Source organism: Diabrotica undecimpunctata, chromosome 6, assembly GCF_040954645.1.
Source record: "Diabrotica undecimpunctata isolate CICGRU chromosome 6, icDiaUnde3, whole genome shotgun sequence".
In the NCBI taxonomy this organism is placed as follows: domain Eukaryota; kingdom Metazoa; phylum Arthropoda; class Insecta; order Coleoptera; family Chrysomelidae; genus Diabrotica; species Diabrotica undecimpunctata.
In genome coordinates, this window is record NC_092808.1 from 17,826,965 (window position 1) to 17,841,407 (window position 14,443).

The 14,443-nt window shown below is 31.3% G+C and overlaps 2 protein-coding genes across 3 annotated transcripts in view; one reads left to right on the plus strand and one right to left on the minus strand.

Moving 5' to 3' along the window:
* Positions 1-3,433: 3,433 nt before the first annotated feature.
* Positions 3,434-9,771, minus strand: bigmax (helix-loop-helix-leucine zipper transcription factor bigmax). 2 transcript variants are annotated; one of them, XM_072534355.1, is made up of 5 exons: positions 9,524-9,771; positions 8,572-8,733; positions 6,120-6,340; positions 5,110-5,292; positions 3,434-3,576 (listed from the first exon to the last, which is right to left on the minus strand). In XM_072534355.1, exons 1-4 carry the CDS (start codon positions 9,576-9,578, stop codon positions 5,119-5,121), a joined length of 612 nt encoding a protein of 203 aa, XP_072390456.1. In that variant the 5' UTR covers positions 9,579-9,771; the 3' UTR covers positions 3,434-3,576; positions 5,110-5,118. The 2 variants fall into 2 exon arrangements, with proteins under 2 accessions (XP_072390456.1, XP_072390458.1); XM_072534357.1 differs by lacking the exon at positions 9,524-9,771 and adding an exon at positions 9,267-9,480.
* A 140-nt stretch (positions 9,772-9,911) lies between these two features.
* Positions 9,912-14,443, plus strand: part of SAK (polo like kinase SAK) — a 32,954-nt gene continuing 28,422 nt past the window's right edge. Inside the window, exons 1-4 of the mRNA XM_072534354.1 lie at positions 9,912-10,109; positions 10,165-10,260; positions 10,314-10,499; positions 11,965-12,096. Coding sequence (XP_072390455.1) covers positions 10,083-10,109; positions 10,165-10,260; positions 10,314-10,499; positions 11,965-12,096 — 441 coding nt within the window. The 5' untranslated portion in view covers positions 9,912-10,082. The remainder of the gene's footprint in view (positions 10,110-10,164; positions 10,261-10,313; positions 10,500-11,964; positions 12,097-14,443) is intronic.

A 14,443-nucleotide genomic window follows, 5' to 3' on the forward strand; every position in this document is an offset into this window, starting at 1 on the left:
AGGTCACGTGATCCGTTAAATTTGGCTACGAGAAAAACTTGTGACAATATTATATTTCAAATTAAGGATCGTTTTGCTTTTAAAAATCATCTATCTAGTGCAAAGTTATTTCAAAGAGAAAATTATGAACATTATAGAAAAGAACTACCTTTAAAAGACATTGATATCTTCTGCAATGCATTTCCAATGGTTGAAGAAGATGCCCTGAAATTGGAATTGACAATATTTTAGCTGCGGCGAGAAATAACACAAGAAAATGTAATCGGTTGCTTATGTACTTGAAATTTAATATTGTCGTATGGTTTAGATTTTACATTTTGTGAAATAAGTGAAGTTTTCATTATTTCAATAACAACGACAACTGTAGAAACTGAAAGATGTTTCCCTACTTTGAAATTGATTAAGACGTTTCTAAGGAATATAATATCGGAATCATGTTATCCACCGAAAAAACTTTAATTTGAGAAATTTCTGACTCCAACGAAAAGGTGATATAATACAAAGATTCATCTCTGATGAAATCAGGAGGATTGAATTTCATTTTAAGAAGCCGGCTTTTGGTAAGTAACTATTTATTGAAGCGAAGCTTCTATACTGGCGTTGTATTATTTTTTTCTATAGTAAAATTCTGAGGCGGGCGCCACGGAACTATCGCAACAAGATGGCGTCGCCACGGGTAGCGTTACAAAATAGCGGTTCTTCACATCGACTCACTACTCTCGATCAATTCGTTTCTAGTCATCATATATCTATTCTAAGCAGGTCTAAATTGAAAACTGCATGAACAATAACAAACCAAATACAGATATGTCAATAAAAGATTCAAATTGCATATAAATACAATTACTATTTTTAAACATCTTATTTAGTTTATACAATAATTAAATTTACTATCAAATGATATTTCTTCTTTTTATATCCTAACTTTACTTGCAGTTATTCGGAATAGTCTGGTTGTAGACGTATTGAACCACTTCCTTATGTTTTGAAGCCTAGATATTCTTCTTTTCCCAAATACCTTGCCCTGAAGAACGAGTTGCAACAAGCCATAGATGTGTTCATTTCTCATATATTTGATATGATATTTAATTCTATTTTATTACTAATTTAATATTTCGTCTGAATTTGACAGGTCTGTCAGAATAAACAACGTATATTTTGTTAATACGTTACCAGGTAGTATTAGGAGCAAACATAATAATTTATTAAATTATTTTTCCGTCGACCGACCATTTATGATCAATTTTAACACCCTCAAAATCATTGATTAATGACCCCTATTAATGAACGATTTTATTATAGGCAACACAACATACATTGCTTGCATAAATTAATTAAACGCTCTGAGATTGACAGTGACCTGTGGTGTAGGCAACCAAACATATACCTATTTATAAACCCACTAAAAAATTAATTTAAAATGAAGTAGCCGATGTTAGTACTATCTGTCATTATTTACTTTATTGTTTAAAATTCTGTGTATTTGAAAAATCAAAGGATGGATATTGACGAAGAGTTTAATTTAACTCCACCAGAATTTAACTTCTTCTATCACAGAATTTACAGAGGTCCAAGAAGACTTAAATATAAATTTGTCAAAATGCTATACAGCAGATAATTATTTATCAATATCTTCCTTTAATTTCAGTAATTGTACCATTTCGAATATGAATGTTTACTATAATAAAACTACCACTAAGGAAACTTTGAATAAAGTCAATGAAAGCTGAAAAAATTGTTGTTTATCGTTAAGTAAATAAATATTTAAACTAAGATATCTTTATTTAATAATATTTATTTTATTATTTAATAAATAATAAAATTACTTTATTGAATTTTAAAAATACAGAAAAATGTATAAAGCTGCTCGCTAGTTTATTGTACTACTATAACATCTGTTGCCTACTATAACATCTTTTTTTTATTCTTAAATCAGCGCTTCCCTGAAAAATTATCACTAGCCGCTACTGCATTTTAATCAAGATTAGTTAAATGGGAGTTAAAATCGTAACTCCACGTTCTTGGCGAATGTAATCTACACACTGTAAAAGCATATTTTTGAGTATTCCTTCTTACACCTTTATTTGCTTATTTATTAACCAATCTAAGACTTATTCTAACCAATATTTTCCAGTTTTCTAATAATAACAATTTATCAAAAATATAAATAATTTATTTAATATTTTTATGAAAGTATTAAGATACTACATTTATACATATTAGATATAAATTACCTATTTCAAGTTATTCATTCTGATAAATCGTTTAATTATATAAAAAGTGTAATCACACCACTGTTCATCCATTCAAATATAGTGGACAGTGGACGAGGTTGGATCTTCCTATGTGGCGTTCAGTATTTTGTTGTTTATGATAAAGAAGTATTTATTTTTACAAGATATCCTTTATATAAATGTTAAATATTATGTTTCTATGGGATTAAGACACAATTGGCTGTAATGAATAACAAATTACATTTTATATATACTTATTGACGTTTCGACTTTCACTCTGGAAATGATTTTCAAAAAATTAAAATTTTCTTTCTTTCCTGACTAATAATACATCTTTTCACTGTACTTTCTCCCAGGTATATCTGTCATCGGTCGAAGTCACTGCCTTTGATGCATTATCATTGCTCCTGACACTAAAGCTGGATTTATAGTTTGACGGACTGCAGACGTAACAAACGGACTGTAAATATTATTTCAATTTATAAATCGACGGAGTGGAATTTTTACGCATGAGTAGAAACAGGAGTTAGAGCATAGCTAGAGTTAGTGACCATGAATGAGTTACATTAACGGACATTCAAAATAACTTATAAGAATCATAAACAAACTGTGTATGTTTAATAATTTATACTATTGTTAATTTATAATATTTATCCGTTTTGCGTGTTACAATAGATTATGAAATACACGAAGGTATGCTCCTTGGTTTCCTGGATTTATCGTATGTGTGGATAACCCCGAATTAGGCTATTTAACAACTCATATTTATCTGAAATATTGAAATTATACTATGATATCTTACTATTTATTTTATAAATTATTATCCTACATTAACAGCTTTACAAAATCGAGGGCGAGCCGGACAGCACAAAGTTCTTCCTTTTGATTGGCCAGACGCAAGTAACAGATGAAAGTTGACCAACTCTTCCGTTCCACTTACGTTCCGTCATGCGTTTACGTTCATTTAAAAATAAGAGTACACAAAATTCTATATTGATCTTTTTTCAGTGCGTCTACGTTTACAGTTCGTCAAACTATAAATCCAGCTTTAGTGCTCTTCTGGTTTCTCCCACGTAGAACTATGGCAACAGACACGTTATGATGTGTCATGGCAAAAAAATATGGCATCAGACGCGTTATGTATCATTGTACTTGCATTTAAAGGTTAATGAATATCGTCTTTTTGGTTTCAATAGGAATAAAAATGCAAAACACATTTATTTAATTACATATTAAATTAAAAAGATGGAATATAAACTATCAATTGAATAACAACAAAAATTAAAATATATAACTTAACTAAGTATACACTGAATCAATTAATTACACAATAAACCCATAACTGAAACAAAAAAATATAGTTTATAGTTATAACCTACAAAGTAAGAATAGTATATAAATACATTAATACAACTTTTTCATTAGGCGATCATAAATTCAATTCTTTTCAATCTGTTTTGTTTTATTATTTATAGCCTTATTTTTGTACAACAGTTATACAGATGCTGTATATGCTCCAGTATAAACAATTTATACATACAAATTACATTAAGCAGATGATCAAATTAGATATAACTTGTGGAAGAATATAGAAACTGGGGTTAGGTCAACATGAAAAAAAAAAAAAAAAAAAAAAAAAAAAAAAAAAAAAAAAAAAAAAAAAAAACAAAGTAATCATGTATAGAAAGGGAAGAAGATACGGAAAAACTGAATCTGGTCCAGGAAAAAATTGAAAGTTGGGTTGAGTTGAGTTTACCGAAAGTACAAGCTGAATAGAGCCGCAAATGTCAACCATAAAATAAAATATTTCGGTTTGGCAGTGTTGGGATGTTTTTATGCATATGTTGTATGCTTCAAATATAAAGAGAGAAAGCTTTTAAAAAGTACATTTTGATTATACTATTTTATTAATTCTGCAATTTATATGAAACAATAACGAGTAAATATTTGTCTCTTTCGAGATTAATTGCAAACATCTGTTGCAATCTGACAATTGCTGATTTGACGATTGCCAAATCTATCCCCTAATCTATCAAAGGGCAATTGCCAAAAAATTTCTAATAATTAACTGAAATTAATCTCCAAAGAAACAAATATTACTCATTCTTGTTTTATATAAATCAAAAATTGCAGAATTCATAACATAATGTAATCAAAATGTACTTTTCTAAAGCTTTATCTCTTTATATTTGAAGCATACAGCAATATACGTTATAAAAACATGCCAACACTGCTAAACAGAAATTTTTGTTCCATGTTTGACATTTGCGGCTATATCAGTTTGTACTTTCGGTAAACTCAACCGAAAGTTGTATTGAATACAGATACTTTGGAATTAAGATAACTAGCACAGGAGAAAATTAAGAAGGTTAGAAAAAGAATTAAATGTTTCGGCTTAGCCACCGATATACGGATGGATATGTTAATTATTTCGTCTAAACGGCAAGCTGTACCTGACGAGATGTGAATATCCCTGTTTGTATATTATTTGCACATTAGTTTATATTGCTTTAAAGTAAAAAGTTGCAAATTATTTCTAGATGACGGGCGAACTTAGATATTTAAATAAATAACAGACAGGGAATGTCATTTAAAAATAAAAAATTAACAAGCAAAAATTCACTAATTGCACTTGCAACAAAAACCGTAGTCTATGGCTTCTTACGTGGTTTAGAGTGATTCTGTTTATTGACAGTGCATCTTTATTTTGAATATACTGTATATAATACGTATATTCTATTATTTGCTCCACCAAGAAACATCATAAAGCCTTTTTTACTTTCTTGAATAGGATCACTATTTTTATATGTATATATATCATCTTTTTTCTTGAGAAAATGCTAGAAAATGAATGGCTTACATTTAATATACTCACCTAGTTTTGCTATCCACGCATTTGTGAATTGTGTCTATGAAGAACTTGGAATACAGTATCTTTGAGGGTTTGCGGCTTACAATATTCCTCCAACCAACTGAACACTCCGGCAGATAATTCAGAAAAATTATTTACAGAAACTCCACTAAATGTTGCAAAGAGCTCATCCATTATTGCTTGAAACTAAAAAAAATTGTTATTTATGTACCAAGAGTATTGAGTAAGTTTTTATACATTCAGGCGACGATTTTACAAACGCTTCTAGGCAGAAGGTTTGTATGTCACTCGGAGGCATACACATCTAAAAATCAAAATTGAATAACTGATTAAGTTTCAAATAGCACAAGTTTCAGTAGAGTCAATAACTGATTAATTGTTCATTTATGAATAAAAAAGAAAACAAAACTGTCTGAAAATTTAAAATAGGTATGTAAATAGTAAGAAAAGGTGTAAAAAAATAATGCATAAGTGTTAGTCAACTTCTTTGTAAAGAGTCTAATTGTTTTCACTCATTTTAAATTAAACTGTTAAAATCTTGAAATATCCATGTCTGTCTGTCCGTCCGTAACCACAATTCCTCCGGTATTAGAACAAATAGAATGACAAATGAGAGCTGATAACCGAAAGATGGTATTAAAGGTGAGAAATTTGACCTCGGCTTCCGGTTCCAGAGTTAAAACCGGAAGTACTGTTTTAAAGTCGCTGAAATAGTACAAGCGATATATTATTCGACGCGACTTATCAAGACGAAAACAAATATATATTTCTCGTTTTTATATCACTTCCGGTTAAAAAGTTCTACCGGAAGTACCGCATTATAGTTGCAGAAATAGTGCATGTGATATATTAATTGATTCGTATTGAAAAGGCATATATTACTTGACACACGATGCAAGGTTGCACGAAGAGTTCAAAGATCGACTTCCGGTTCTATTTCTATTCTATTTATTACATGGCTGCCAAAAATGTTCAAACACATTCTAATAATTTATCAATACATTTTGTCTTACCACTGAAAATTTCACTTCATCTGAAATTCTGGTTTCTGTGTGTCCCGGTTGAGTTTGTTGTGCCTTAACAATTTGTTCATAATTCGTCTGCATTATTCTTAACGCCACTACTTCTTTTCTTAAAGCATTTCGTTCCTCCTCTTGCTTCTTCTTTTGCATTTGAAGATACTGTATATAGTCTATGGATTTTTGTAGTACAGTAGCCTTACTTAATTTGTAACCTATAAGAAATAAATAAATGAAGTAATCAAATATAAACTTAATTTAAACATTTTTAGAAAAAACTACCAAATATTCGGAACTGGATCAACAGTTGTCTTGGATGCCTGTTTTGTTCCATCCTAAATTCATGGCCTGCCCATTTAAGACACTGTAGGCGAAGATACTGAGATAAAGATAAATATACACTATACTCCCTCTATAACAAACACGGATATTACAGGGTTTCGCTTGTAACGAGGTACATTAGATGTCCCGTGAAATTTCTATTGAACCATAACCCTCTGTAGCGAGGCAAATTTAATAATAATAATAATGATAAGATCGCAAAACGTGTTTTTTACGTTTTTGACCCGGCCCTGGCTATAAATATATACCCTTTTTAACTGCCGCCCGCAATAAACTTCTCATGTTTAATCTACCGACCGATATTGTGTTGTTGGAAATTTACAATTTATGATTCACAAGTGTCAGTGTAGGGGTTTGACCATTCGCACCTAATAAACTACGTAAAGAGGCGTAAAAACATGACAAATGAAATAAATTGAACGAAAATTTCATTTCACAGTTGTTTTTATCGTAGATGTTTATCGTTTGTTTCCTGATTGTGCGTTCGCGTCTTACTCCAGATAAAACCCTCAAATTCAAAAATGTTGTATAGGTGGCAAGATATCAAAAGAAAGGGTACTCGCGTGTGCCATGTCCGGTTCCGAAAAAGGGAAATTAGTCGTCATTGGGAAATCTCAAAAACCACGATGTTTCAGAGGTGTGAATCAGCTTCCTGTCACATAAAAATTTAATAAAAAATCGTGGATGATAACAGAGATTTTTAGTGGAGAACTTTGAAGTGGGACAGAGAGTTGGGACATCGAAAGATTCTTTTAATTGTTGACAATTGTATAGCCCATCCGAAAGTTAACAGTTTAAAAAAATTTAACTTCTTTTTTTTAACCCCAAATTGCACATCTGTTCTGCAACCGATGGATCAGGGCATCATAAGGTCCCTTAACGTTCACTACAGAAAACTTTTAGTTAAGCAGATCCTGAATAATGTAGAAAACCGTGGTGAATCCCCTGTTACTTTATTGGATGCCATAAATTACATCCACAAAGCATGGACACTCGTAGATAAAAAAAAAACATCAGAAAATGTTTCGGTCATGTGGGGTGGACAGAGACTGAGGTAGAAAACAAAGAAGGTGAATATCCTGTAGCAGAGTGCTTGAGGTTACAACAGCAAGGTCAAGAATTAACTTAACTGAACAATGATGACGAGTTTGCTGAATTCATTGCCATTGATGATGACGTCATTGTTTGTGATCTTCTGATGGATAGTGAAATTATCGCGGAAGTAATAAATCCGCCAGCGGAGCTCGTTATCGTCAGTGACGAAAGTGATGATAGACATCGCAATGAATCCATGCAAGAAGGTCCTAATAGACAAGATGTGGAAAGTGGTTTCACATCTTTAGAAAATATGATAGATAGAATAATACTGGACAATTTAAGGCAGTCAAAAATGACAGAGTTTATGTTATCCTTGAAAATACGTTTTATACATAATGTAGTTGGAAAAAAATGTAAGTACAGATTTTTTGTTTTACTGTATATCATTTTACAATAAAAGTAAACAACACTTTTTTGTTTTAATGTATTTCATTGACAATAAAAGTAAACAATTTTTTTCAAAAACACCATTCAAACAATATTTAGCATCTTATATTGCTCCGAGTGGCTTCACTATAGGAAGATAATGTTTTAGAAAACTACATATTCATATGTATGCACAGTATTATTGTTGTCTGATATAACGAGATCGGCTCATAACGAGGCAATTAGTCTGTCATTTCAGTTCTCGTTATAGAGGAAGTCTACTGTATATATATATATATATATATATATATATATATATATATATATATATATATATATATATATATATATCTATTAAATGAATGCAAAGTGTATATAGGGATGCTCTATTGATTAAATGTATGATTTTTATATACACTAGGATGCAGTATTAGGAGTAATTTGAGGGATGCTCCATTGATTATTAAGTGTACAGATATAATTTTTTTATGTCTAAAACATTTTTGAAATGTATTACTCATATAGAGTATATTACTTGAATAAGTTGAAAAAGTTGTTATTACTGTTTTTAAAAATCAGATTCTCTAGACATGGAGAGTGTAAAGACGCTCTAATGATAGCAGGATATATACCATCTTACCAGAAACATCAGGTTGTTGGCATGTTGGCACTAGTTCTTGCAATGTATCATACCCTTTTTTAATTGCATCACGTCTTTTTTGTTCAGCCTGCGTATGAGCTTCTCTCCTGCGTTCTTTGTAGCTCATTGGAGAAGTCTTACTTTCTACATCTTCTTCGTCATCTAAAATTAAAAACCCGTAAAAGAAGTAACTTTTATATAATTATCGGATTAATTCATTTAATATAGGAAGCAAAGATAAAATATGATTTATTAAAGTGAATGTCTTCCTTTTGGTTTGACCAATCTTTACATGTTATAAAAGGTGTAAGTCTTTTCTTCCCTGGTTTGAAAATTGCCCTTTTATATATCTCTGCCTTTTCTAGAAATTGGCCTAAAGATATAACATCTGATTGAACAAAATAGTACATTTTATCTTTTTATTGGTCCTAGAAACTCTTACAAGTTTTGTTAACCCCTAAACCATCTTTAGATACTTATTTTATACTTCATGCTGCAACTTTTGGTATCAAATCTGGTATCTTCTTTTTCCAGTACAATAAATTATAACACTGGTAACATTTATTAAAAACCTATTCTCTTCAAAGGTAGTACAAACTTCATATAGTATTTGTTAGTACAGCATAAGCCTACTCCACAAATCCCATTACTTCCTTATACTGTCCTCCCTCTATTCGAGTTCTATATATACTTACCAGTTTCAGTAATATACCATTTTCCTTGCACTTCTGAAATATTTGGTGATGCATGTAATGAAACATGGAACAGAACTAGTAAATGAGTATTTCAAGACTTACATAAACGCAATTCAAAAGATGTTCTTTATTACTCAGCAGTGAAATTAGGAAAATATCTTCTATTTTTTATAATCTCAATTATACCAATATTCAATATGTTGGTACCAAAATACAATGCGTGTTTAACAGTTATATTAAATAAATATAAGGCGCACCTGAATTATTTACAGAAGATACAGAGTTTGTGTATTTAATATGTTCATGAGGCATCTTTGCTATTATAGGTGTTTTGATTTACTTGTTTTCCAAATAAATCGTACTTTTTGATAATTATATAATTGCGACACACTATACGAAAATACATATGTTAATGAGAATAATCAAATGTAAGCAATGTACCCATCTATAATCTATTTAAATCTATAATAAACAAAAACTATAAATCGCAAAATGTTACCAAAACATGACGTCAAGAAATGTCAAAAACATATGACAATTGATTTCATGGAAACACGTTTTTGTAATCGTTAAAAAAGAAGAAATGTTGACATTGAAGCTAAAAGTTTAAAGCTTGGCGTAGGTCAATTAATGAGTGTGAGAAGAAGACGATGCTGTCAGCAGTTGAAAGGAATTTAAAATTATGTGTAACTTCTATTTGAAGCAAAATCATAAATTAAAATAATACATAAAAAGAAATTGTAAGCACTTATATTTCGAAGAGATTCATATATGTAATTTATTTCAGTGTAATATTGTTTTAAGCATTAAGTAAAAATGATACCCCTAGGAAGCAGAATTGAGGTTAGTTGTTTATATACAATTATATAAACATTTATTTATTTAATATGATTTTTAGGATTATCAAGTACAGAATTTATTGGGAAAAGGCGGATTTGCTTCCGTCCACCGAGCAAGATGTTTAAAAACAGGCATAGAAGTTGCTATCAAAATGGTAAACTTCTGAAATTGTGCACTTCCAAACATTAATGCATTATATACTTTTAGATCGATAAAAAACACATGAAGGCCAAAAACATGATAAGTCGTGTAATACAAGAAGTGGAGATACATTTAAGATTAAAGCACAGTTCTATTTTGGAATTATATAAATGGTTCGATGATAATGATTATGTGTATTTGGTTTTGGAACTGTGTCCCAATGGAGACTTACAAAATTATTTAAGAGAAAAGGTATAGGTAAATAATAGTTTGGGAATTATGCAGTATAATATCAAATTTAAATTTCTCAAAATAAGAGCCAACAGTTGGTTAGCAGTTTTAAATAAACCATATCTAACAGCCTTGCAGTACAACATTGGTACAGTACAAGACCACTCTTAACCATTTTACAAATCCTTTATTTCAGAATAAAACATATTGCTTGACATAATGGATATTTGGTTTTTCAGTGTTTCAAAGAACTATATTTTTTAGAGCACTTTAATAGAATATAAATTTCAACATTCTGTATTTGCTCACCAAATTAGTATCTGATTATTCTTTCAACATGTTAAGTGGTACTATATGAACAAAAATTCAATACACAGTATGTATCTTACTATAGTGTGTGTCTGTATGTAATTACAAGTGTATTATACTGTCAAATTGCCTATGTTTATAGGGTTAATTTGTAAAATTTAGAATTTATTCAATATTAAATATTCTGGTTAATTTTTTCAGATTAAAAGGAAATAGAACTGGTAAAATTACAAAATAAGTCTTTAGGGAAGAGATATTGAGGTTTCAGAACCCAGAAAATTTAAAATATATATTCAAAGGACATACATGAAAAACACAACTTAAAATGTCATCAAAGAATAGGGAACTTGACTAAAAGGTCAGTGATGGATAAGAAAAGTAATTTACCTCATAGGTGGGGAAAATAATGTACTTTGATGGTATTTGTTAAGTGTTGACAAAGTTGTGCTGAGTGTCATAATAACTAGATATAGGATAGTGAAATGTGTACTTAATAGAGAAATTTCATATAGTGTTTGTATGTTACTCACATCAAACTAGGTGATAATGAAAGAAAAGCTTTATGCGAACAATGATGGGATATGCTGAGACATATTCTAATCAAATAGAGAGTAATAAAAATTTTAATGCAAATGTGAGTCAATCCAAAGCAGCTATGAAGAAATACAAGAGGGACAATTGGAACTACAGATAATGCTGAACATGTTACATTTGAACTAGCATTAAAAGTAGAGCCTTAAATAGACATTCATCATTTCCTAAAGCAATTAAGTCAGCTTGTAGAAAAATATAGAACTAAAGAAGAAATGTTCATAAGGTGTTAATTTATTTAAAGAGAGATTATTTGATAAAAGGTAAATTCTATAAGAATAATTTAGTACTACTATGAACAGTATTGAATATTGTACAGTCAAAAAATGATATGAGAAGGGCATATTAAATGCTCAAATAGTAATTACCCATAATGAAGAATCTCTGAAGTTTCTGCAAGGCATAAGAAAGGAAACTTAAAGAAGACACATTGAACAAAAAAAGACAGGATATGTTTATGAAGGAGATTAATATTGATATACCCTAAACGAAGATATAAACTATGCGATGGGATAAAGGCAAAGATAATTTTAAAATATTGATCTTGTTTAAGTTGGTGTTCTTCAATTGTAAATTTTATTTTCAGGCTTTGTCAGAAAGTGAAGTCAGCAATATTATGACACAGGTGGTTGAAGGAATCAAGTATCTTCATTCTTATAACATTTTACATAGAGATTTATCTTTGTCGAATTTATTACTTAGCAGTAATATGAAAATAGTAAGTAAATATTATTTCAACTCATTGTACAATTTTGCACTGTATTTTTATATTAATGTTTTTGAGGGTAATAATAATTACTCACCAGAATAAATGTTTAGAATAATTTCCTTCACATCACTATAAAGATACTACATTTATCTTTACCGACTTTCTCAGAACTTATTTTAAAAGAAGGCTTCTCAATATTCACTATTTCGCACATTTGATAAAAAAATAGGTCTGAATCACATTAACTTGAATGATAAACTAAAGTTTACACTACAAATAATATAAATTGAGGTACTCTGCCCACTTTTGCGATTATACTACCTACTGTCCTTTCTTGTTAAATGTTGGTAATCCAACAATAACTGTTTTGGTTCATTGTGATACCATAAGGGATTATAATTTTAATTTTATTCTTGATAGCATATAATCCTTTACCTGAACATATTGTGGTACAAGGTTTGTCTTTTTAGTTTTGCATATAGCCGCTTGGAGGATGCCAGCAATAAAACCTTCCGACACAAATGTAACCTCAATCTTTTGTTGGCATAAATCGAGAATTTCATTTCAATACATCAGGTAGAGTAGATACAGTACAATACAGTAGAAGTCAGTCGGAAACTGGATCTTAGCCGAGAACATTTTTGAGTAATAATTTTTTACAATTTTTAAAGAGGATTATCCCAACAGCAATGACTCGCTGAAATGGTTTCTGTGTTTGGGAATGAAGCATCAAACAAGTCAATTATTTCCCACTGTCATTGCAAATTTCAACATGGTCGCTCCAGTCTCAGCTATGAATCCAGGTCAGGTCCACCCAGAACGGCAAAACATCGATGCGGTTCGTCAGCTAATTAAGGACGACCGCCCTGTAACATACCGGGAGATAGAGAGATCGTTGGGCATTTCAAAGACTTCGATTCAAAAGATCCTACATGAAGAACTGGGTGCTACGAAGTTGGTTTCCTGTTGGATTGCTGATCTGCTCACAGAAAACGTTTATATGCGATAAATCTTGGATTTACTCCTACGAACCGGAAAATAAACGCCAATCTGCTGTGTGGGTGTGTCACGATGAGGAAAAACCAACAAAAGTGATCCATTCTCGAAGTGTGTCAAAGAAAATCTGCTCATTGGCAACAATTGGCAACTCCGAAAAAGCAACACCCAAAGGTGAATCATTCTACATCAAGAGAATGCAAGTGCTCACACTGCCCAAAATACAGTAGAGTTTTTGAAGCTTCAAAACATTGAATTGTTAAACCATGAATGTATGCAAAAGTGTATCGATCTTGGTGGGACATATTTTGAAAAGCAATAAAGTACTTTCTTCTTCTTTATGTGCTGTCTTCTACCGAAGGTTGGCGACCATCAAACGATAGGTTTCTCTGTTTTGTGCCGCATGTATTATGTTCGCGGCTTCTGGTATTTGAAACCATTCTCTCAAATTTCTCAGCCAGGATTTCTTCATTCTACCCAAACCTCTTCTACCTTCAATCTTGCCTTCCACGATAAGCTGTAGCAGACTGTACTTATCATTACGGAACACATGGCCCAGGTATGACGCTTTCCTCCTTTTAACAGTTGTTAACAATTCCATCTCTTTACCCATTCGTCTTAATACCTCTGTGTTGGTCACTCTGTCTGTCCAAGGTATTCTCAGTATGCGTCGATACAGCCACATTTCTAGAGCCGCTAACTTCTTTATAGTTGCTGCTGTTAACGTCCACCCTTCAACTCCGTAAAGTAGCGTAGAGAGTACGTAGCATTTCGTGGCGCGCCATCGGAGGTTAACGCTTAGGTGGCGGTTGCTTAAGAGCTTTCTCATTTTGATGAATTTGGATCTTGCTATTTTAATTCGGATCTTAATCTCTACATCTGGGTCCCACTTATCATTTACTGTATATCCCAGATATTTAAATCGGTGTACTCTTTCAATACGTTCGGCTTCAATATTCAGGTCGATATGTTGAATGTTCTTTTTACTGATCACCATAAATTTAGTTTTCTTTCTATTGATCTTCAGTCCAAATTGGTTGCCAATTGTATTTACTCTATTTAGCATCATCTGTAAATCTTCGATATTATCGGCCAGTATAACTAAATAAAGTACTTATATATATATACCCGGTATTTAGGCGTTCCACGCCCTTCCGGTAGGGATCTATGGAGGAGTATCACCTAGCCGCAAGCCCTTATCTCTTGCCGTACTGCTCCACCATAGGCCGATCAGATACCAGCATATTCTAATATGTAAAAATATGTATAAATAAAGTACTTTAAGTCTATATATTTTTTGTCTCTATGGCTATATACAAAACGAAAAAGACAACCCTCATAGAGGGAAATGTCATTACTG

What these genes read in the sequence shown, in the direction of transcription:
- bigmax (XM_072534355.1), bottom strand. Translation starts at nt 9,578, where the DNA reads ATGCCTCATGAACATATTAAATACACAAACTCTGTATCTTCTGTAAAT. An exon ending in ATCTTCTGTAAATAATTCAG is followed by an intron (nt 8,734 to 9,523) that starts GTGCGCCTTATA and finishes TTTTAATTTTAG; the next exon opens with ATGACGAAGAAGATGTAGAA. An exon ending in ATGAAGTGAAATTTTCAGTG is followed by an intron (nt 5,293 to 6,119) that starts GTAAGACAAAAT and finishes AATTTTTTTTAG; the next exon opens with TTTCAAGCAATAATGGATGA.